Source organism: Styela clava, chromosome 7, assembly GCF_964204865.1.
Source record: "Styela clava chromosome 7, kaStyClav1.hap1.2, whole genome shotgun sequence".
Taxonomy (NCBI): domain Eukaryota; kingdom Metazoa; phylum Chordata; class Ascidiacea; order Stolidobranchia; family Styelidae; genus Styela; species Styela clava.
This window is the reverse complement of record NC_135256.1, coordinates 22,948,545-22,974,107: the sequence shown is the minus strand read 5'-3', so window position 1 is coordinate 22,974,107 and position 25,563 is coordinate 22,948,545. Positions and strand designations below refer to the sequence as shown.

At 34.6% G+C, this 25,563-nt stretch overlaps 3 protein-coding genes across 4 annotated transcripts; all 3 read right to left on the bottom strand.

The window, feature by feature from the left end:
• Positions 1-7,600: 7,600 nt before the first annotated feature.
• On the bottom strand, positions 7,601-19,500 carry LOC120327890 (cullin-3-A-like). 2 transcript variants are annotated; one of them, XM_039394246.2, is made up of 16 exons: positions 19,361-19,500; positions 18,001-18,198; positions 15,854-15,967; positions 15,141-15,301; positions 14,380-14,485; positions 14,126-14,258; positions 13,689-13,784; positions 13,235-13,377; positions 12,753-12,929; positions 12,493-12,663; positions 11,541-11,648; positions 10,981-11,105; positions 10,398-10,653; positions 9,555-9,741; positions 8,894-9,039; positions 7,601-8,526 (listed from the first exon to the last, which is right to left on the bottom strand). In XM_039394246.2, the coding sequence occupies exons 1-16, from the start codon at positions 19,415-19,417 to the stop codon at positions 8,395-8,397; spliced, it is 2,310 nt and encodes a 769-aa protein (XP_039250180.1). In that variant the 5' UTR covers positions 19,418-19,500; the 3' UTR covers positions 7,601-8,394. The 2 variants fall into 2 exon arrangements, with proteins under 2 accessions (XP_039250180.1, XP_039250181.1); XM_039394247.2 differs by lacking the exon at positions 19,361-19,500 and adding an exon at positions 18,376-19,298.
• Positions 19,501-22,370: 2,870 nt separating this feature from the next.
• Positions 22,371-23,030, bottom strand: LOC144425210 (uncharacterized). Its single transcript, XM_078114694.1, has one exon. It carries the CDS (start codon positions 23,028-23,030, stop codon positions 22,371-22,373), a length of 660 nt encoding a protein of 219 aa, XP_077970820.1.
• Positions 23,031-23,088: 58 nt separating this feature from the next.
• On the bottom strand, positions 23,089-25,227 carry LOC120328661 (uncharacterized). Its single transcript, XM_039395191.1, has one exon. It carries the CDS (start codon positions 25,225-25,227, stop codon positions 23,089-23,091), a length of 2,139 nt encoding a protein of 712 aa, XP_039251125.1.
• Between the last annotated feature and the right edge of the window lie 336 nt (positions 25,228-25,563).

Genomic DNA, 25,563 nt, shown 5'->3' with positions numbered 1-25,563 from the left:
CAAAATGTATTATTTGAACTCAAGATAGTTCAATAATTACAGGAAGAAAAACTAAAAAAAAGTAATTCCAAGTGAAATGAGTAGAAAATGTTTCCGATTAATGTCCCCCAATAAAAACAAAACAAAAACAGGGAGGATAATATGATTTACACTATTTCTTCACGTATGTTACCTTTTGGAGTAACTTGTTCAGCTGTCTCGATATCTCTTTGACATACCACAAGGAAAAAAATTCGTTTTCTAATCGGCAAAGCAGAATAAAACACAACACATATTGATGAAGGTATTTACAGACGTAAAATATAAATTAAAACTGAGTTAAAATCCTATTGTTGCTATATCTGTAATAGAAGCAACAATGGCTGCTGCGATGGATCGCTTCATGAGTCTTACAAAATGATCAGGAGATCTTTGATTCTGATGCAAATACTTCAAGCTACGTTGGTGCTTCATTGTAGGATTCAGAAAAAAAGGGTCAGCAATCCAATCTGTATTTCAAGTTGAATCCCCAATAACATTATCAGAATGTAGTAGTTATGTGTCAAGTCATCAAATATCAATTCTTCCAATATCTAAATTATTCCGACTACGATAGCAGAAATTATTATGAATAATCCCTGAAAATAACTAAATTTTTTCAAACATTCGGACGACAGTTTCTTCAAAGTTTTCTCCGTACTGAACATCGTTTGACGAAACCACGATACCATGTCGATAGATATTGTGAAGCAAATGTATAAAACGAACACGCTACAATATAGGTTGGAATCGAGTGTATAACAATACCTTGTAGAATAACATCTCTCTAATTCTAATATATATCAAATTTGCAAAATGCTTTCGTGTCATTACGTTCCGTGATAAATATACATACGTCCTCACAGTGATGCCATTCTAACACAACGATACCATGTCCGATAGTACACGTGATTGCTGCTATACCAAACAATTCTGCAAGAATGAGAGTGACATTCATAATGACTGGTAGGTTTGACGGCTTAAAAACGTCTCTCAAGCTTCGGATCTTTCTTTTGTATAAGCCTTTCCTTATGAATAAAAAAATTGATGAATAGTGATGTATTGTAGACCAGTGCTTCCCAAACTTTTTTGACCATCGCCCCCCTAAAGTAGTTTATACAACTTCATCGCCCCCCTGTACTACAAAAAAATATAAAGTCAGGAACGAATATATTACAGACCAAATAAGAAGACAAATCAAAGATTATAGTGTTTTTTAATGAGATAGATGAGCTTGGTGTTCTTCAGCGAGTTTTTTTTATTATATCTAAAATTACCCCGTTTACTGATGGAAAGGTGATTTCGTTGTTTCAATAGCAATAGTAGCACGGCTGAAAACCCCCCCCTTTTTACCATATAATAGGTCGGAAATGAAAGAATCCAGGGTTCTACCTCCTCAAAAACCGCCGTGTACTCTTGCCTTATAGCATTTCACTTCCTAAATCCACCCCATTTCACATTAAAATAATAAAACCAAAGTTAATTTTCCCAAACTTATAATAATGATTTTCGTACATCTCATTCATTCGTACAGCCTGATGACCTGCACCAAAAAACTTCGGAAAAATTCATCCCCGATTCCTCATCTTATCACGGCCTCCAGTCCGATCACCAGTCCATAATTAACCAGCCATTTGTTTTTGGATTCATAGACTCGGATGTGGAAGAAGACGTGACTGACTATCGGCTACGGCCCAGGAGTCGGCAAATTTTATGTCGCTCGCAGGACAAATTCAGGGTTGCTAGTATTTTGCGGGTCGCATATATTTTTCGAAAGTTAAAAACGGAACAGCGCGCAAAAACTGCGACAATTCGTGAACTCAACTCAGTCGTCTTATTAAAAAAATATTACAATGACATTTAATGTGACACTGTCTTGTTGCTGCATCACGCTGGATAGCTTTACGACGCCAAGATTGAAACATTTTCTAAATGGGCATCACCAAACCCACTTCTTTGCTTGTTCTTTGTAATGTTCATTTTCGAAAATAATGGTTTGCACAAATACGTACTTCCAAACATCGAAGTGAATATTTCCGCATGATTTGTGAAATTTTGATAAATATTTTCCTTAAGAAGATACATTCTTACAAAAATTATGCAGTGATCAATCTCTCGAATAGAATATGAATTTTATTTCCTTATTGCTTTGCAATATATTCGAATATTTACTGCGCTATTGAACCCCTGCACTCAGCATCAACTTTTCTGCGTGTTTCCATTTGTCTAATTATAATTAAATTGTAGGCTCGTTAAACGAGTGGCTGTTCACTAAATTGTTAAGATATAGTATAATTCAGTATAAACGTCTCTCGCGATAAATTCTGTTACGTAAAAAAATGTAATTTACTCCTCGAGCGTATAGTATAAATAAAAAAAAAATTCATCGTCAAACCCGCCGTTTGCATATTTCCCCGGGCATAGACTTCTTTGTTTACTTCGTGACATTGGCCAATCAGCAAGATGCAAAAAACGTAACAATGCCCCCTTTCGTATCCGCTCAGACACTTTCACTCAGACAGATTTTCAGGCGTGGTCGTGAACATTACCTCATTTTCGCGTTTTTGAACTATATTCGTTAGTTTTTAGTTGTTTTTCGGAAATTTGAATATAAATCAAATAAGTCAATGATTACTTTGTCTTTCTATGAGTTTCAGTTTAAATACAGCAATCAAAAATTAGTGTAGAAATAGCTGTGATAGACTAGGCTAAAATTCTTTATCGGTACTTTTAAAAAACAGACTGTTAATGGTGTGTATTAGAATTATAGTTTGAAACAAATACCCCATTTCACAGGCAACAACTCGCGAAACCACTCTTAAAATAAGCACCGAAAATTTTAAAATGGTAAAGTATGGGAAGAATTTTCCGCGGTCAAAGGTCGGGGAAAGGTCCATTCAGTGAATCGTCCCGGGCCAGATTATTTTATTCCGGCCGTATTTTGCGGACCACCGGGATACGCAAACTACCTTGCCTTACTGCGAAGACGAGATCAGAAATCCTTTCGCGTGTGATAATCGCCCACGTGATTCAAGCCTGCAAATGCACACAGAGTACAGAATTAAGTGCGCCGAACATAAAACAGGTTTCGCGAAATCGCCCCTAAGACTTTTTCGCCCCCCTCTGTATCGTTTTCGCCCACTGGGGGGCGATATCGCCCACTTTGGGAATCACTGTTGTAGACCATCAAAACAAGCATTATCGAATCGATGCAAATAAAAGAAACAATATGTTTAATTGTAACTGTCATGATGTCAATGTGTTCAGGAGTTCAAGACCTTGGTGATAAAATCTTTAAAAATAGAAATATTATTACTCCTTAGCTATTGTTTCGCCCTATGAGAAATGAATTGCGCGGTGCCTACTCCGATTAGAGACGAAAATAATGACTGCAAATTAAGATTTAATATTGTAAATTAATTCGTCTTTACATTTAATCCAAATACAAAATTATGATTAAGGTAACTTAGAGCGCATGGCTAGGTCATTCAGTTTGAATATCGCAAAAAATATAGAAGTTTATCAGTTATATCGGGTAAATTCATTGACCTATCCCTAAATTAGCGCGGAGCTCATGAAAATGCGAGTCCCATCGAGGTCGCATAGTTTGCGGTGGTCTAAGTCCTGACTGTGAATACAAAATTGTAGTGGTAATTCAACTCATGATCCAAGTTTACGTTTGACAAGCAGAAAAAATTTCAAAATATTCGTGCGTTCAATAAAAAATAGTTAGAATCGCGTAACAAATGGCTTATTTGGATCAGACGATCTCCAACATGAATATATATATATATGGAGTATTATTATTAATATTCAATTAAACATCTGAATGTTTCCTAAAACCACTGATTCCCTGATAAAGTGATGTATTGCACACAGATAGGCTAACCAACTCGGGGACTCTCTCCTATTTATCACAAATAAAGACAACGTGCAAGCTTACAAACAATTTTATACAGTACACGTTGATTTTCTTGTGAATTAAAAATTGAGCCACTATCGTTTATTGCATAAAATAGAAATAAAAGGCAAAATTTTAATAACAGCCACAGAAAACGTGACGTATTTATAATTCCTCGTAATATTTTCTATAAAGGAAATTACTGTGTGAATACTGCAGATGATATTGTGGTTGATCGGGATGTCAGTGTTACTGGCAACGGTATTCACAATACCGCATGAACTATTTTTTTCATTGGCACTATTACTAATCAATGGGAAATATATATATTTAAATTCGCTTGAATCGGAAACAACAATGTTAGGCCAAGCAACCACCGAAATATATTATTCAATTGCAGGCAACATTGAATGAGAACGTTGAAAACGGTTTTTATAGATAGCGTAATGATTTTTATTGTGATCTTTTAATGTATTGTTTTAGTGCACAAGGCCGGGAATCATTAAAAAATTGCAAGGGGTCCGCCATCGAATTTGAAAAAAAAAAGTTTGGTACCACTGCTCTAGACTCACGACTTTCTACATTTCTATCATTTCAAGAACGTTCTTTCAATGTAGGCATTTCGTTAAGCAGTAACTTGGACCTGAAATATCTTCTGAAAACATAGGCATACATACTTTTAGAATTGTTGGACCCAACGATCGTTTTGCATTTTATGCTGGCACTCTTCTTCATCTTGTTGTTCTTTGACACGTTTTTAAAAAATCGCATTTCTCTTTGATTACCGGACCAATTGCTTTGAAATTTTTATTGGTTAAAGATTGATTTTCTTCAAATATAATTGGAATAATATAAAATACCGTAATATAAATAAGACTAACATAATGTCATCATACAAAATAGAGCAAGTTTATTTGTACCATCTAAAGAAATGTGAGACATCAAATTGAGAATTTGAAATTTTTGGAAACTGAAGCACTTTGAAAAATATATTCCATACTGAACCATGAGCCAAAAGATACTTTATTATTACACAAAACACGCATATATAGGCTTCTAAGCATTTAATGAATCAAACACTGTCGAATTGTACCCAATGGAGCATGTCCCATTCAAAGTGACCCGTCCCGTGTGAGTCATGCAACTTTGAAACCTCATATCTCACGAACCTTATATTATATGCAGATAAGTTTTAAATTGTTTGAAAGACAATTTAGGAGAATAATTATAATTATGAGATGGAGATAAAATGTCGCGATTATCATACAAAAATAGGCAAAATTGAAAAGCGTGAAATTTTTTTGAAAAGCTTTCGAATTAAATAACAAAAACTTCGATTTGCTTGTTTTAACCTAATACGACATCGACACATTCGCATAGGTTAAAAATAGCTTTCGACATTAGATATAATTTGTCGTGCACCAGTAAAATTGTATAAGTTATTTCATTCAATGTTCTCCAATTCTTGACATGTCCACTGCGCCAACTTGAGTTAAACAACAACGTTCCCTAATTAATTCGTTACGCAATCACGTCGCAACGTAGCAACGTTCCGTATGAACACACATATCGCTTTCCTTCGCAAGTGTAAAACGTCATTAACCTAATGCATACGTTTAAATCAGGTACTATTTGAACTGGTATTATGATACCTGTTCACACCATGCCGAAAGTTTAAAGCCTGCGTTTTACATCAATCATTCCAGAAGCTGATGAAATAAATTTTCTCGGAATAATGTTTCTTAATATAACGAGCTGTTGCAACAGTTGCTTATAGAATGTAAACGATCTCATGGCTAGCACATTGTGCGGCCTAATGAATTTCATCGAAGCATGTACATTATAAGGTACAAAATTTAAAAACCAGCCGCCGCGACTGGTGTTGCAGCTCTTATCAACGTATTATTGGCAGGATATTTCGATTCTTTTGCGTCGGAAAATGTAAAATGTTTACTAGGTGATCTAGCGACGCCATCATGTCTTCTACGTTCTCGTAATTAATTGTAATTTTGTAACTTAATTGTAATTTTATCGATATCCAACAGTGAAAAATTAGCCTTGATGTTTCCGAGGGAACCCTATAAAGACACGGGGTTTAAATTGTTTGTTTGTTTCTATGGAAAGTGTCAATCCAGATGAATGCCCACAATCGTTACTAACTCTTTTTAGGCCTTACACATCTGATAAATATTTGAAAATTGATAGTTTTACCCAATATTTATGCCACCCATTCAAAAAAGCAATCGTATTTTAAACTATATTTCGCGCAAATATTAATGCCTTTCATATTATATGTTCGCCTGTTACTTTTCTGACAGATAAAGTTGCTTGAAAAATATTTTCCCATCTTGCCACAATATCGCTTTTAAAATTGTGAAACGTTTTTTCAATTTAAGGTTAAATATTCACGCAAATGAGGAGACAAATAAAATTATTGAAAAACGGTATGCTAGTAGACCTGCGACAAGAGCTCAAGTCAAATAGATAATATATATATTATTTTAGACACTCCAGATTATTAGATGTTCTTGTAAACTTGATATACGCCGTTATCCTTCATTCCACGCATGTAGTATATTTTTTTAATATTATTTTGGCAATGTACACCTTGTTGAAAATTTGCGATACGCACATGTACCGCAACAAATAGTGCAAGTTTCTGTAGTATAATTTGTATTGTAGTTCTGTCAGTTTGTTAAAATAGGTTCTGTGCAAGTAAGGATACTTACATCAGGAATTTTATAATAATTTAATGATGAAATGTGTATCTTTTTATTAAATATTTTGGTCTTATTGGGTTGTTGATTTATCGAATGAAGTTTAATCTTAACTTCGTATATGCTGACCATATCGCCGAGCCGAGATATCCGAGAAACATCTGCGGATAAATAAATTTTCAGAAGTATGTTCATTCGTTTTGCCGCTGCGAAACTTTGGTCCGAATTATTGAGCATCGTTTTTTTTATTCAGCTGTTTAATTAACGATCGCAGGTTTAAATCACTTAGTTAGGATCATACAGCGATAGAACTCTGGACACAAAATGGCTGGTGTGACGTCACACGATCACTTTGGTCCCAATCAACGACTAACATACCGTCCCAATGAACCCCGGTCCATTGTTCCCCATAGGGAACAAATATTTTCAGACTGCCTCACGCCAAGATTATGAAAATTTCACAGTGGACTGTCCTGTTCGAAAGCCTAAAGTAGAAAAAATAAAAAAACTGAGATAGCGATATTTTAGTTTGAACATCCCAAAACCGTATAAATCCATCTGATTGCTTGCGTCACTCTGCACGGCCGTTGTCCGTTCGCAGGGACGTTGTAACTTACCGGAAGTCTGATTCAAACATCGAACCGCGTATCTGATATAGTATGAGAAAACACAAGCTGTATGAAACTGGTCCAAGTCAAGTTTTAGATATGTTATTAAATTTACTAAAGATCACCTGTTCAAGAGTTGGCCACCCCTGCTATATATATGGCAATGCTTTTGAAACACGCTCCTAATCAAACCACTTTTCAGGCTCTAGGTAAGATATCAGCAAGTCGGGTTAATTCACTTGGATAACTTGCCTTGCGCTTGCCTTCTTTAATCCAAGGAATAAAATTTCAGATTTTCAACTATGGTCTGCTGCTTCCAAATTTCCCCGTCCCGGCGTCCGCATAAAAGTACCTCGTGCTCCCTCGTTTATTTATTTAATAGAATTTCAAACAGGTTACTATTGATGTAAGCAGGAAAAAAAGAGTCCATCACTATCAAGTGAATACTAAGATTATGAAAAGGTTTGTAGTAATGTGGGTTTCTTATAGAATTGTTAACCATTGAGAAGTCAACATGCTACAATAACGACCAGCATTAAATATTGGTAAAAAGAACAATACAGAAGAGTGAACGAAATTAAAATATTCCATTTACTCTAATGTTACCTGAATCGCCCATGGCCGAGAATTTTCAATCATACAAGGTATATAGAAATGCTTGACTAATTGGGCATGGATTCAGGAGTAATGTGAAATAGATATACAGTAATTATATACAGGACAGTTAGTCATTAAAATGTTCACATCAAAAAACCATCAACGTTGAGAAATTCTGCAAGAAAGCTCGAATTACATTGATCCCTAGGCTATTCAGCCTTTGAGCAAGTCGATTGACTTTAAAATTATAGTATTCTCTATAGAGAATAAAAAAATGACTCATGCCATTCGATCAAATAAAACAAAAATGATTGCAGTATAAGAAGTTTGTGGCAACGTTTTACAATCAAGCATTTTACAATCCACATCCAACCAGATGACGAAAAAAACATAATATTCAAAAAAAAAATAGGATAAAATATTTTCTTGGTTTGTTTTCCACCAAGAACAATAGTAGACAAAATATAAATTACTCGCCAACATATACTAACAATAAATTTTATGCCTACGCTATAGAATATCCATAGTTTATCGACATCAAGTCCTATTATATTTATGCAACATAATGATACACTTTTCTGTCTGTCTGTGATCTTGCAAGATATTCCCGTTCAATCAATCCTTCAATTCTTTTCTTTGTGATCACAGGGCTTGGAAGAAATCTGTGTTTCAGCTGGTTTGTGACCTGTTGAGAGGTATTTATGATAAACTTATTAAACTTAAAAAGGATGGATCAGGAAAAGCAATCATTTAGTCCTCTATACAGCTGAATTATACAAAAACTTACACTTGTACATGAGAGGGTCGGATCTCTAATTTGTTGGTTTTACTTTTTGTTGTTACTTTTTTGTCAAGACTAATTATAGAAATATGACAGCAGACGAATTTTGAAAAGATATCATCGAGATGTGATGAATCCAAAATGCTTTGAATAATAAAGCGTTCCGTTCCAAGTTCTCAGCCTTAGCCTCCACCCAAAGATAAAATCCTTTTACACTTAACTTAACTAACAGAATACAAACATTCGTAACATATTATGTTATATTACTTACTTCTGCAACAAGTAAATTATGTTGCATTTCCTTTCTTGATTTCATAATTCGAACAATCGCTGCTTCGATTTCATGTCTTCTGTCTTCATCTACCTTTGTTCTAGTTTCTCGACGCTCTGGTTCAGATTCACCTTGTCTTGCAGCAACTGATTTATTAAACAGTAATATCATATTATAAAATAATTTAACGACATTCAGTCAAAAATCAAAAATCTCGAAGTATGAAAAATGTTTGCCGAAATGAGACAATTTTTCAAAATCAAAATATAAGTATAAGGCAGAGATGACAAACTACCTACACATCAAGTCATGAATTATTAAGAAAAAAGGTGTATGAACATTTCGGCGATAAAATCATTTGTGAAAAACTGGCAATAAAGCTGGCAACAATTCATTCTAACATGAGTAAATTGTATAGGGACTTTGACATGAAAAAGAAATGGTTTTTCTTGAGGATTACTGTGCTCAAAATTTTGTGAAAACATTACAATCCCAACTTGCAACTTTGTAACTATAACCCTGATCAGTATGGCTATAACTTTGTAAATCAATGACTCATTTCATCTTATTCATGATAAAAATGTAATTTGTGATTCAATGGATAACTAGTATAGGCCTATTTAGATGGTATTAGCCGAAACAATATGAATCATACTCATACCCATTTGTATTTTAACTCTATGGAGTTTCGAGGTGAATCCATCATTGACTGTAAACATGTGAGTTTTCTCAATTTCTTTTCCTTTAGGTTCCTTCATCAGAACTCTTTGATTTGGTTTTCCACACGCAAGCGATTGCAGAGCTCTCGTAAGTTCTTTAGCTGGAATGTCAGTCTCTTGCTGTAATTCCTGGAATTAAGAAAGGTTTAGTTTACACAGAAAATATTTACGATTATGGGGGCTTAAAAGACCATTTAACACAAACTCAGAATGACAAATAAAAAGAGAAATTCAATGAGTAATGAAGGGCTTTATAACCAGGAAATTATTCGAATTAAAGTCAGTTACTATTATCATATTTTAAAATTGTATCAGTCCTAGCCAATGTGGAATTTCTCTTCCGCCGTACGAACGCCGCATGGCAGTGCGATGCAACTTTCATGGCCACATAATTGGGACCTACAAAAATGGCCCTTTTGCGAAAGCTGTCAACAATTGGGCCCACTTGCCCACGATCCCACTAGCGTCGAAGCGTATATACTATACGTCAGGGCTACTCAACTATTTTCACTAAAAAAAGCATGGATACAAACATACAATAAACAAATTTGGAGTTTGTGTGGACAGTAGTTCCAGCGTTTTTTCTTTTTTCACTTGGAAAAAAAGACTCCCCCCCCTAACTAAAGATAAAAGTAACAAACATAAATTAAATTTTACTGCAAATTTAAATAACAAGTTTGCATATTATACCAATGAAATTAGCAATATGCTTTCAACAACTTTCGTTAGTTAGCCATCTACCGTCGAAGAGGAGCAAAACATTAGTGTTTTCATCCAGCATTTACCTCAAAATTCCATTTATCTCTGTTATTAAATAGAAGCAATATAACCATCTGTGATGTCGTAACTTGCAGTATATGTCGGCGACTTTGTGGAGTAACTTTTGATGTTGATGGCTCTCCGTTATTTCCATCGTTCATAGATGAGCTACTTGCTGATGCTTTTACTTTAGCAAGACCAAAGAATGTTGCATTAAGATCTGCGTTTCCCATTTGATGCTGTAAAGTTAACTGACGTCCACTATGCTTGCCGAGATAAAACCTGTGGGAGAGAAACATAAATATTCAACACATTCTCAAACAGACTTGAAAATCACTGAATTTCAGAAATCCCATTTAGCTTTTCCAAAAATATATATTATATTGCAAATGATTCAGTGAATTACAAAAGGTAATAAACAAATAATTTCGAATTACTCAATGTATTATTTCATGAACAAACTTTAACTAAGATGAGATAGTGTTACCGACTAAGAAATTAGTGAGATGACAATTCCTTGGGCTTCAGGGTAGGCTTCGTGGGCATGATGTCAAATCACTAGTAAAAACCACTACTAAATTTACTAATTATTAAAATTAAAGATATTACCTTCTGAAAACATCAAAAGCATGTCTAGGAGCAGGTGGTATATTACAATTTGGACTTGCTGGTTGGGTCGGCCAATATCCCGTCGTTAATACTCTGACACTGAGATCCACTCCTTTCAAGGAAGTCTGAATTAAGAAAAATGATAATCAGAAATGCTGAAATCAAATCTATGTAACATGTTATAAGAGATCTAATGTAGAACATGTCCTACACAGACTGTTGACAGAATTTAAAGAATATTGTACTATAACACTGATTGGGTGGGTCCAAAAACATTTCCATAGCCTCACTGCCAAGTGCCAATTGAGGTTTATTGTCGCAAAATATTCTCATTCCAAGGATACGCTTGCCTACTTTTCTTTAGTCTTTAAAAAGATGTCTCGAGTTTTGCAATCTATACTATAACTAAAATGAACATGCAATAGTGAGAGTATCTAATTTTCTATTTGCAGCAGATTTTTATTTCCTGTTCAAATAAGAACTGAGTAGTTGTAAATATTTGAATCAAATTTTGTCTTCGTTACATAAGTTCCGATTTATCAAATAGTAGTATTGATTACCCCTGAATCCTGTATATGTTTCTTGAACTCATCATTAGTGGATGATGACACATGCATGTCTTTGAACATTCCTTCTAACTTTGATGTAAACTGACATCCGCATTCATTCTGCAAATAATATGGAAATGAATTATAAAATTAGTCAGTGAAAAAAATCTTGGGTTTCAATAGTAGCTATAGAATTGGGCTCTAGGATAGTAAAACATGGCAAAACAGTGGAACATATTATTCTAAATGTTTTGAAAAAAGTTTGGTTCTAGAATAATGATCACATCATAAGCAATAACATGCTAACAGGAATCAAATAAGGACATAGCCAATAAATCAACATATTCAAGATTACCAAACCGAGATAGGATTCCACAAAAAATCTGACTAAGCTTCAAATGAATGGATGATTTAATTAGTGTTACAATTGGGAAAAATACTCCTGAAATCCCAAGCTGAGAGCAATACTGAAATACTTAATTACTTGTATGGTAAGACTTGAGAGCACCAAGTTTGCTAAGTGATTAACAGTCAAACAATAGGAATAAAAATTCAACTCTCAAATAAAAAAAACAGCAAAATTTTTGGATGAAATATCCTGCTCCATAGGAAAAAAATAAAAGTAATAGCTTTCTAACAACTTCTTACATCTCTTAATTAATACTAACATTTGAAATCGATCGATTCACGAGTTACAAAGAAAAGTGATTTTCAACAATATTAATAACAAAAATATAAATCTCAACAAGAAAAATTTAACAAAACGGCACATATCTGCACTTTGTGTTCAATAAGTAGACTTCATACCCAATCTAAAAGCAACTGAAAGTCGAACAAGAATTCTATATAATGAAAATTAAAATTTGCACAATACACAACTGAAACTTCGTGAACAAATTAAAAAGTGCATTTTGAAGAAATACATCTGTTCAGCAAGAGAAACACTAAATTATTTCCGACCTACCTTCAACTTAGTTATCATATTTTTCTCAGAATCGTCAGAAATACTTTTATTTCCAAGTAATCTCCTGGCCAAATGTTGTTTGTAATATCTCTCAAAAACATCTTTTTCTTGTAAAAATCTGAACAAAACCATTGTTTTGTCTAATACAACTTCCACTTCAGACTCTGATAACTGAAAATAAAAACAAATAAATAAAATTCTGCAATTTGCAATCTTACTCAAAGTGTGAAATAACTGTTGATATTCTTAGTCACACTTACTCCTTTCAATCCTTTTTTTAGTTTGTCATCAATAAACAAAGATAAATATTCTGGTGATTTCGGGTTTATATTTATAAACCATTCAAAATCTGAGCAAATCATTTTCTTGAACAACTGAGCGGACTTGAACGATTCCTTATGGAAAGCATCAAAACGATCCTTAAGATCCAGTAAGTTCTAGAAAAGAAAGAGAGATTGGTTATTGAAAGCACCAGGACAGAATTATAATTACAGACAGACAAGTTGAGACAACATCTAATTATTGCTTATATTGTTGTTGAAAGGCTCAGCTCCCAGTTTTGGTTTACAAAACCCAATGTTGCCACTATCAGCTTCACACTGTGAGTGAACTAACAACGAATTACAATGCACAGTGGCGGTTGGGTTGGATAATCAAGGACTAGTCCAATCATTTATGTAATATTTGTGTTAGTTCAAATAGCATAAAAAAAACTACTGTAAATCCTGAAATAAATCCATACCTGGATAAAATCAACAGCAGATTTTCCTTCCTCATCACTAATGAGTGCCTTTCCTTGCTCTCTCAAATATTTACTCACACAATCTCTCAATGTTTCCAAACCTTGAGAAACTCGAGCAAATAACTGGAACATACACTCTAAATCTAGAATGAGAAACATAGGCGTCAGAGATGTGTAGTAAAATAAAGGAAGACTACAAATTTGGTTGAAATATTAGAAAAACCTCATTTGAAAGAGTGTGCGACAGAAACAATCACTAGGCGGTCAACTATTCCCATACTCGTTTAGGCCTGCTAGCCTTATTGTCACGATCAAGATTCTGCCACATAATTAAGCCATCTATTTGTAGTTCTCAAGGTAAATGGAAAAATGCTTATATTATATCTTCCTATTAAGACTTATTGCAAAAAACTAAATTATTCAAATAAACAACTATTGATGAAAAAGTTCCTACCATCTTTCTTATCATGCATCAACATCTGCACTGCTCCTGAGTTTTCCATGTCAACAATTGTTTTCATGTGTTTCTCTATCAGTTCTTTCTCCAGTACTGAATATAAAAAATTGATTCTAAAATACTGAATATATATAGAAGAAACTGAATAAATTATATTGTAAAGGTCTTACTCATACAAGAATCGGGCAAAGAAATCATAAGTGAAAACCAATATTCAGATTACATTCGCCACTGCGAAAACTACCAACCTATCATGCACATGGTTGAAAAAAATAATATTAGGCTGATATATAACAACCATTTTTTAAGACTTAAATAGGTACTAACAAGTTTCGATGTACTTGCCTTAGAAAACTGATTGCATACAAACAAAAGACTGTAATGAACTCTTTGACAGATTCATGCTAATAATGTAAAGTTAAACAATATTTTACCAGCTACAATCTCTTGTTCAGTTGATGGGTCGAAATAATGTCGAGCTCTTTCCCCTTCTTCATTTATACGAGCTTCAACTTTCTTTATATAAACGGATGCACTATTTTCTGCCAAAAATTTTTGACTTTCCATCTGTACGATTAAAAAACAGAAATTAGAATTTGTACGCAAAACAAAGATACTTAACAGTGATATAATCAGAAAGTAAAATTTGATAGAAAACATAAATTTGCAGCAAATTGAAAAGCACAACCTGATAAAATTCAGCAGATTGCTTTAGAAAATCCCTTTCAAATTCTTCTTCATAAACTTCTTTACCAAGAGTCATCAACATCATGCATGCATTTCTAACAGCTCCTCTATAATACAAAAAAAGCAATTTATATAAAAGTCCATCATAGTTGATTACAGTCAGGGTTTTGTTTATTTATCAAAATACTTTGAATCAGTATCAATTCCACCACCATATATATATAACTTTTTACTATGTATGGTAATATGTGGTATTAGCCTAAGTGATGTCAAGCTGTTTGACACATGACACATGTTCTATAACCTATATTCCATATTTTCATTCTCTTATTAAATGTAAATTATTTCATTATTTTTTGATATTATAAATTTTATCAAGAATCAATATCTTTTGAGATTTCCAATAAAAATATGAAGTATGTAAGATGAATGAAGATGTTCTTTTCTTGTCATGGTTGTAAACTGCTTGTCTGAGGAAGTCCGATCTTGGTCAGACAAAACGTTACAGGAATGTATTAATGTTAGTGTCCAGTAGGACACTTGAATTGCATATTATGATATTTTTATTCCTGCTACAGCATCCTTGCATATACGCATACGGATCCACTAGCACAAAGGCATTGAGAAAGGATTGGGAGTTAGTCTCGTGCAACCTCAACTGATGAAACTATGTAGGAACTTTTGTGCCGATCATACTTTTTTGACTACAATATTTGCTGACGATAAGGGAGAAAATAAATAGAGAAAAGATTTACGTCATACCTGTCAACAACTTCACCTCTTCTTTCCCTGGCAACTTTATCCAATAAAACCTCTTTTAAATGTTCTCGTATTGCTGGTTCACGCACAACTTTATCCCGAAATATTTTTAATCCCAGATTGTAAACACTGTCTACATTATTTTGTGAAACATAAACTCGATCCTGAAAACAGAATAATTGTTGATGTGGAGGCCTAGTGACATGCTCATTTTAACTCAACAACAGTAGCTGTTTGCATGAAGCCTTGCTCAGAATGAACAAGTAAGAAGCAAACATAAAAACATCTCTGATTCGAAATATAGCATTATGAAAACAAAATAAAACCAATGAAATAAAAGATACTCAAGATATTTTTCACATAATAGGGTGGTATTTAACCCCCCAAAAAAACAAAATTTCCATTTCTGAATTACTCCAATTTAGATTTTACTTAATAATAAAGTTATTTTTTGTGACCAAATTAATTTTTGCTCAATCAGTCACACCCAACAAAAAGTCCAATTTTATCCTAGCTAGAGATAAGTAGATTCATGTATTGAGGTTTTAATCAGCACAAAGGGAGAAGAACAAAGCATTGCTAACATTTTGATAAATATTTCCAAAAAAATCCAAAAAAAAAGTGATTTTATTTTGTTTATTTACAGTGATGCACACTTTTAAGTGATGTTAAGATTATGTTATTGAGTAAAAAAGTTTTCACCATTTATAACATACCATGTACATCAAGATATCTCTGATCATAACCATAGATGTCTGATGATCATTCCAAGCAGAATTTAACGTCGGTAAAAAATAGTTGTTCAAAGATTCCACAACATCAACACGGACCTATCATAAAAACAAAAAGTCAGTAAGAAAACTTATACAGTATTCTTACCATGCCACCAGGGTTTTGTTCTACAGTATTTGTTAAAATGCGAGAGGCAACCTATGTTAATATGCAATATGCATATTTGCAAAATGTTTCTAAAATTGTAAATGAATATTAATAAGCAAGGTTGTTATTTCTCGTGCCCGCGCACGAAGTCTCGCTGCATAGGAAAATTGCCGCAAAAGCACTTTGCTGTAAAATAAGTATTTGTGATAGCTAGGGCTGTCCAAGCGAACCAAATATTCGAAATCGAATCAAATTGCAAATTATTCGAATCGTTTTTCGACTAATTACTTATCGATTTTAATCGGTAAGTATGTTGATAGGTATTTGTCTGTATGTCTGTCTGTTAGATGCACGCGATATCTCACGAAAGCGAGATTGAATCTGATCCAGATTTTGCATGTGCATTCATCTTATCTCAGACCAGAAGCCTATTGATTTTGGGCGAATTATGTCGTATAATTAGCGAGTTATCAATCAATTATTGATATAGTGATCTAGATTTTTGTAAAGCAAGAGAATTTTGAGAACCGGCCCAGTGTGTGTGTGTGCGATGCGCAGTGCGCAAGTTACAAGAGCGGATGAATCGAAACTGCAGTTTCTGTTTTGGGGGATCCCCTAACTATCGATAAGTCTTCGGTTTCCAGCCGATATTCTCGTTTTCGAATCGCTAAGATTAGGTACATAAAGCGGAAACCACCTTTGCAGGACTTCTTTTCATCGGGCAAGCGGCGGCACATTGAGTTTAGACCACTCTCGCTCCTGGCTTAATTGGTTTCCGGATATTTCTCTCTATTTCTTTTGCCTTCATTTTGTGATAAACATGTCATTCCTAATGCCCGCCCGGTGGCACATGATTAGCCATTTCATGCATGGTCACCATAACTTAAAAGTTATCGGTAATGACGTTTTTTTGAGAGAGAACAAGGAGAAAAAGGCAATTTAGAAAATGATAGTTCTATGAATAGAATCGATATGAAGCTGTTAAGTTAGTTATCATAGGAACTTGGTACAGGCAACTCAAAGCTGAAACAGGTGTTTTGGGACCCTTATGATGGCAATACCTTATTTCAATGGAATTTGTAATTTCTTATGATGGCAATACTGTATTATTCATCAATACACCAAGACAAATAATTGCACTCTTGATTTTTGATGGCTGTTTTACACTAACAATATTAAAGTCATCAAACTAGCTTCGAATTTGTTAAATGCAATTTTGAATTTGATCAACAGCTTTATCTATATTAATGGTTGTTATTATGTGAATAGGATTAAAATAGCATCTACAGGCTTTACATGTCCTAATAAAACTGAATCCATTAGAATTGAGATTGCAATTTTTACCCTTAACACTCAACAGTTTTCGAGACCCAAATTTTTGAGTCCTCAAATTTTTTTGACCAGTTCATACAAGCGTGTGATCTCCTTTCATAAATCTGAAAACATTGTATTGCAAAATACCAGCAGTAAGTAAGATGTAACTGCACATACGTCACCACAACATCGAAGGGCAGGCGTTTATTGTATAATAAAGACAGATTTAGGATTGCGCAATAATATTCGATTATTCGGTTCGATTCGGCGAAAATATTCGATTCGAATCAAAAACTTATTCGATTTTGGACAGCCCTGGTGATAGCATGAAAAAACGCTGCAAGAGCATTTTGCCGTAAAACAAGTAATTGTGATAAAAACAGTTAGATTTATAGGGTTAGGTTATGCTCTTAAATAAAGAATCTTTTTAAAATAAGAATACTTCAAAAACCTAACCGTTTTATCACAAATACTTGTTTTATAGCAAAATGCTCTCGCGGCGATTTATCATGCGGCAATTTTTCCCATGCGGCGAAATTTCCTGCAGTGAGATTTCCTACGGCGAAATTTCCTGTGGCGAATATTCCAAGAACAGTTATTTCTTAATTGAAAAAAATGGGAAAAATCTGATACAGATTATTAGTTGCAAAAAACTGAAAACATACAATACCTTTTGTGTTAAATGTTCCGTAACAACTTCTCTTAGCCCATTGTATAATTTTTCACCATATTTGTGCAGAACCATAGTATAGGCATTTCTGTATAACTCCTCAAAACTGAGCCCGCTGTTATTTTTCTTTTGAATTTCTTGAATCGCATTTTTGAGCAGTTCCCAAATATTGGCAACATACTTTTCATCCATAGTCATCTGATAAAAAAGTTTCTACGCTCAGCAATAAAATCATATTCAAAAAATTCTGTATAGTCTTAACACAGATTAAAATTTGCCTATACAGTGATACCAAAAATTAGTAAAGATTTCCAGTAGACCTGTTCAATTAAATATCATATAGGCTATTATATAAAATTCCAATATCATACTCACTCGGAAGTTAAAATGGATAGAAAAAATAGTTTCCATCCTTAGCCTATACTGTTAATCAAATTATACATTTTTCTCAAAGTAACAAACTGTTACAAAGGTCAGTTAAGCTTCCATTTCTCTAAGTTTTTCAAGTGGATCCACATTTACAGCACTGAAAACAGTGTCAAAACCTGTCCAACGCATCCAATTATGGATAAAATCTTCCCTAATGTGCATCCCAATCCCAATGTTATTGTAAAAATTTGGTTGCTGGGTAGTCTTGTGATGTCATAATAGTAATTCCAAGATGAAGTCACATGGCTTAAAAATATGATCCCAAAATCTAAATACTGCTATTTTATATACAAAGTTAAAAAAATGTAACAGAGTCATTTTGTCTCACCTTGGCTTAGAATAAATGATTTAGACAAAATTTGCATATAAAAAATAGCATGTTGGCTATGACCATACTTAATCGAATGGCATATCTGCATAAGTAGCAAATCTGAATTTGAGTATGAATTATGGAGCAAAAATTGTATTTTTTTTCTGGGGTTTATCACCATAAAATCCAGCCCTCCTTGAGTTTAAAATGTATTTACTTTGTTACACAATAAATCAGTTTGAAATCAGACAGTATTACAAATAAATTTCAGAAAAGAGTTGGTACGTAAATCACTTAACTACTTTTAAAATACAATGCTAATAAAAATGCTATAAATTTTATACCACGGGCAAAATTCTTGATATTTATGCAAATGGTGAAATATAATCGTTGCTAAATATTTATCTTATCAAAAAAATGAATAATATAAAGCTACGGTTGCTTTTGTGGTGTGTGCAGTCAAAGCAAGTTAACATAATTCATTGAATTTAAATGTGTTGTAACTGTGAACTTATTTATAGAATTCTCATAGAAGATCAGGCTACTAATGATCGACTAACCTAGACATTATCAAGATAAAAACAACTAGTACCAGAGCAGTTGTTCATTCAGAATACTAACCGGAAAAGCCCGAATCCTCATTTTTGAGTCTTTTTTCGTTTGAAGTCGTGAATTCATGATGGCTGTCTTCTTATTTTACAAATCTGATGATTACTAGTCTCTTGGATGATAAAATTTTCAACTGACTGGTCTAACAGTAGACATTCTAATATATTAAAAAAATTTTATTAGCATTTTTTTTTTCAATTTTATCATATCCCCATACATTGTGTGGACTCCCAACTGACAAATAAGTCAGTGAAAAATGTTACCTCCATATTCGGCTCTCATAGCCAATTGATTGTCAACTTCACTTAACTAATATCATGCTAACACCTTAATACTGTAATATTCACACCATAGATCAGCCATATGATATATCAGCGCCAATATGTTACCACAAATCAATTTCCTTGTTATGTTAATGAATATATTAACTACATTCAATTGAAAAGTTTTAGCATTGCGTTTTCGATTTTGTTTCTTAAAAAAGATCAACAGATTCCAATGCTTTGTTTCAAAAAGCAGAATTGAAGCATTTTTGACACACTTCATAAGGCTGTAATGATGTTAACAGATATCAAAATGCAGAAATGTTCACTTCAAAAATTATATTGACCATAAAACCATTGGCAGATTGATGAAAAAATTGAACTCAAACAACTCTTCCTTATTCATAGGAAGACAAAACCGTGGGGGGAATAAATAAAATATCACAGGATTGAGCTCAATATCTCTTTATTTTTCTAATACTACGATACCAAGTTACAGAGTTATCTGAAACTTGAGCTTTTTATAAAAATGTTCCTTCGTTGGCAAATTTTCAGAGTATTTGTGGTTTTTATATTTTATTTTATGCTGTAAATTTCGATCTTTGCTGTTTTTGATCTATTTTCGCTGAGATTTCATAGAACAGTAGAAGGGAATATGGCGAGTGTTTGATTGTGTGATCAAACACAAGTCACTCATCTGGTATTGGACATATCGTACCGGTAATTGTTGCAAAGAACATTGCGGTTTTATGTTGAGACTTCATAAAACAGTATAAAAGTATATCTGTATATGGTAATTGATTGATTGTGTGAACAAAATCTATTCAATTTTCCCAGTTGCAATTATTAATTAAGTTATTCTGTTATTGAACATTAGGATAGGATTTACATATTTATCCCGGGGGCATTATGGCTGCACACTGCCTAAATTCAGAAATTATGAACGACTAGTGCAGTGGCGTATTCAGACTTTTACACTTATTTCTGCATTTTATAGCCTAGTAGAGTCCATGGACAGACTGAAATACCGTCAGACCGTACCGGTACTCTTGTGATAGTGCAGTACCGGTACCAAAACCAGGGTACTGTACCGGTACCGTTATGGTAACAAACACTAAAAGGGCTCAAGTCAGCCATAATGTAAATGTAGCTAACAGTCCGGTCTGCCGGTGATGATACTGGTAGTCACCATCTGGATAAGAAATCCTATTCTTGATCTAGCTAGACATAGACTAATGACTTACAGACGTACCGGTACGGTACTGTGGTACCGTATCTTTGTAACAGACCGATTAGGATATTCTGACATTATTACTGTATTAGGATAAGATAGGATTTACATATTTATCCCGGGGGAGAGAAAAGCCGATAAGACGGCTTATCCATATGGCGAACCACGGCCTCTCGTCCGGTTACCATTCCAAGTCGGGCATGGGATTAGTTATATTGTTTGTTTTTCGGAAGCACGGACTTGGATTAACATTTTCAGATTTTGCTCCTGGTACCGGTACGGTACCGGCAGTTAAAAAATTAAAGTTCGTCCTCTAAACGGTAGGTGCGGTACGTGGGTACGGTAACGGATTGTTGCCTACAGGTTTAGGCTTGAGCAGTTCTGCAGTTACGGTACCGGTATGACACCGAACGGCGCAAATAATAGAATACGGAACAGTGGAACCAAACTTCGAGTGGAACGAAGGAGCGTCAGCTGATATCATGAAATGAACTGAGATAGAGATGTACCGTTCATCCATTGGATGGCTCCCAAGATCAATAAACATGTCAAAAATTACGGTACAGTACATTTTTGCTGTGTCTAAAAAGAAATGTCTCATGATTGAGGATCCCGCTGTTGCATCTCCTGGCAATTCCCACAATCCTTGGTCGGTATCATGTGAGTTTGAGCTTTGCACGAGCAGTCCTTTAATCTGAGGGGAGGCCAATGAACTATTTGAATAAATAATATTATATGAGTAATATTTGTAGCTATCTGACCAACCCCGTGCAACTCCGGAAATTTGGTCCCGGTGCTGAATTCGCCGTCAAGCTCGACTTGGTTCTCTAACAGATTATTGCCTTGAAAATCATCGTGTGACGTTCTGCGTTTTTCTGTGTTCTGGAATATTACATGGAATGGAATGTTACACGATATACTTTACTATAGAACTGATTGAATGCAGATTGCAAAACAAAATAGAAGAACAATCAATTGAATGGGAAGAAACTAGTATTTTGGATTTCTGCCCATTGACAAATCACCCTTGCCTACTATGTCTCTTTAACTAATATCCCGAAATGAAACGAATAGATTTCTCCCAAAGTGATTTAATCCAGATATCAGTAAGACAAAGTGATCTGACAAACAATAAAGATGAATATTAAAATGAGTACAGACAATCAGGCACAATACAAAGCAAGAATATACCAATTCACTTACATTTAAATGAGGCTTTGTCAGAACAGATTATCCCAATGTAAGAAACTTAAGAAATAGATTATTCATATCCAATGACTATAGCACCATTAACAAGCTTATGAGAACAGATCTAAAGACAGACTAAAGCTCTAGACAGTTAACCATAACAAGAAGTAATCAAGTAATCAGCTAATAATCGCGATGCAGTGAACCATACGTAAACACACCAAAAGTAAGTAGTACCAAGATAAATCAGTCAAATGTTCAAACCACCCCCCCAGTCTATGAATGCAATGAAAAAGACGAAAATATTGAACATTGTTGACTCGGAGTAACTGATATGAGATTAGATGCCTTTCAACTCACATTGTAGCTCTTCTTTGGTCGCAATTAGACAAAGTTTATGTATTGGTCGATTGTATAAATTCCCATCGCTGTCTTTGATTGTAACACTTCTCACTAAGCCATCTGAACTGGGCATAATGTTGTGAACCAGTGCTTTTTTCCATAAACCTCTGGGTGCACTTCCGCCTTTAAATCCAGGTTGAAGAATTGATACGTAATCTCCAACTTGAAGATTGCGTCTTGTTCGAAACCATTTGTTAGCAAGTAATAGCTGAGGCGGTATGTGTTTCATCCATGTTTTCCAGAACACCTCAACTCTGTTTTCCGCCACTTTTAGCATGTCTCGTGGATTGAATCTCTCTTCTTGTGTAGTTTGAGGGACTATCTGCTTTGCATATGGATGTAAAAGAGTATTGCCAGTAATACAATTATATTCCAAAGGGTTTCCATCTGGGAAAAGTGGTCGACTATTGATGATATAAGTAATTTCGTTGAGAACAGTTGTCCATTCTTCGTAGGTCATAAGAGCCCTGCTGTAATTCACCACTGGTGCATCGAGTGCTTTGCGAACCGAGTTGATAAGCGATTCTACTACTCCATTCATATGTGACGCGTAAGGCACATTATATTTCCAATCAAATTTCGTTTGATTCTCTGCCATCTCATGTTGAATCAACTGAAAATTCCATTTCTCGATCTATTCCTTGATAGGCGCTTGACTAGCTTGAAATGTAGTACCTCCGTCGGAAAATACAAATGCAGGATGAATTCCCCTTATATATAGATACAAATCGTCTCCATGCCCGAAGGAACGAATTAGTATCCAGAGCCAGACACAGTTCCAGATGAATACAACAAGTGGTTGCACATGTAATAATTAAAACAGACGCGTTGATAACTACATTTCGAGATTGCTTTACTTTCAAGTATCCGAAAAAATCCATTGCTACAGAATTGAATGGTGCCATCTGTGGTTGCATTCGAAATGAAGGAAGTTCTCCCATGCTTTGCTGTAGCAACTTTCTACGACGAATTCTGCAAAATATACACATTGATGCTATTGATTTTAAAAGTATTCTTCCACCAATAAGAACAATACCGTCATTCTTCATATTTGCCAATATAACTCGATACCCTTGATGTAAGAACTTTTTATGATAGAACACTCCAAGAAGACGAACGAGGGAATGTTTGCCCGGAAGTACGACTGGATGCTTCATTTCCATATATAAATCAGTTCTATTCAGTCTTCCACCAATACGAAGAATTCCGTGAGAATCGAATAACAAGTTTAATTTCCATAGAGTTTTGACATCCTTCCCAAATTCATCAATCATAGATTTTTGACAAATTCTGAATATACATAATTTTGCTTTCTCTATGTATTGTACGACATCGGCAGGTTTAAATTCCAAATTGACAAATGATTTTTGCTGAAATGCACCCTTCATCCAAGCTGTCGCTCTTAGCAAGTCTTGCCTTGAAGAAAAATTATCCGCTAAATCATTATCATTTTGATAAGGCAAATCTGCTTTAACGACGTTGAATTGTCTTTTTCCGCGATATGCTTTTGACTTAGTTGGTGGTTTTTCTTCCAATATTTCTTGACGTAATTCATCTAATTTTAAGTCATCATCATTCGGCCAATATTCCATTGGTTGCCTTAGAAATTCAGGTCCTTCATGCCAAATTGTAAGCTTCTCGCAGGAAATAGGTTTTGTTAAACAATCTGCAGCATTAAGAAGACTTGGAATGCATTTGACTTCTTTTGTTAAATTCTTATGTGTATCTTGAAATTCTTGTACTCTTGAAGCAACGAATGGTTTGAATTTTCCAGATTGGGAGTTCAACCAATAAATAACAACTTTGCTGTCTATCCAGAAATATTCGGATGCAATATTGTACGGTAGTGCTCTACTTATTTCATGCACCAATCTGCTCATGCCTATTGCTCCCATTAGCTCCTTTCTTGGAGTACTTTTGTGTTTGAGTGGCGCCACAAATCCCTTTGCTGCAACGAATGTTAGCTTAACTCCACCTGTTGTAGGCCACCGTAAGAACACACAAGTGCCATAGGCTAAATCTCCACCGTCTGAAAATGCGTGCAGTTGAGGAGGTCCAGTTGTGTTTTCAGGTTTCAGACATCTTGGAGTTGAAACTTGAGCTAACTTGGACATTTCTTGAACATTGTTATACCAGCATTTGACCACATCATCTGGCAAAGTTTGGTCCCAGCTAAATCCATCTGCCCAGATCTTTTGAAGATCTATTCTATACTGCATTGTGACTGGGAGTAAATAACCCAGAGGGTCCCACAATTTCATTACACATGCTAATGCTTTTCTTTTAGAAAATCCTGTTTGCATGAAAGAAATGTCTTTGAATTTTGAACTGAAACTGTCATCAGTTTTATTCCAGGAATGACCAAGTACATCAACAACTTTTTCACCAGGATTTTGATCTACTTCAGAATGGTTTGAGTTCCAAATCTTTATAGAGAATTTTCCACGAATAAGTATTTGATCAACATCATTGATAACCTTGTTTGCAAGAATGTGATTCGAAACAGAATGACTGACATCATCAATGTATGTATCTTTGTCCAATACAACAGCTCCAAGAGGATGATCTTTTCGAAATTTATCGGCTAAAAATTTAATTGTAAAGCATGCCAAGTCAGGACTAGATTTATCTCCGAACATAACCCGAAGCCATTGAAAGATTGTTGGTTGCAACGATGAATCACCATAGCGCCAAAGGAAACGATGAAATTTCTGATCGACTTCTGCCATTTGAATTTGATTGAACATTTTCGATATATCACCAGCAATAGCCACACTATCAGCTCGCCATGCCATGAAACATCTGAACAAAGAATTCGCAAAGCTGGGGCCTTTCTCTAAACCATCATTGAGACATGTGCCCTTAAAAGGACACGCAGAATCAAATACTATTCTTAATTTTGTTGAGGTTTTATTCGGACGTTCTACGATACGATGATTGAGGTACCACGCATTTTCAACTTTAGCCGTTTTCGTTTCAACCGGTGTTAGTCGTCGTACTACGCCTCGTTGAAGCAGACAATTCTTGTTCCCGTTTTTTCATTTGTTCATACGCCTTCTCAAAATTATTGTGCAATTTTTCTGGGAAACCAGGTTTCCATGGCATTTTGACACAAACTCGGCCATCAGCAC

Bases quoted from the DNA above. Each gene is read 5' to 3' on its own strand.
- LOC120327890 (XM_039394246.2), bottom strand. From the start codon at position 19,417: ATGAATTCACGACTTCAAACGAAAAAAGACTCAAAAATGAGGATTCGG. The intron at 14,486-15,140 runs GTATGACGTAAA...TTTGTATTATAG, and splicing joins AGAGGTGAAGTTGTTGACAG to AGGAGCTGTTAGAAATGCAT. The intron at 11,106-11,540 runs GTAATCAATACT...TTCTTAATTCAG, and splicing joins AACATATACAGGATTCAGGG to ACTTCCTTGAAAGGAGTGGA.
- LOC144425210 (XM_078114694.1), bottom strand. From the start codon at position 23,030: ATGGCAGAGAATCAAACGAAATTTGATTGGAAATATAATGTGCCTTAC.
- LOC120328661 (XM_039395191.1), bottom strand. From the start codon at position 25,227: ATGGCATGGCGAGCTGATAGTGTGGCTATTGCTGGTGATATATCGAAA.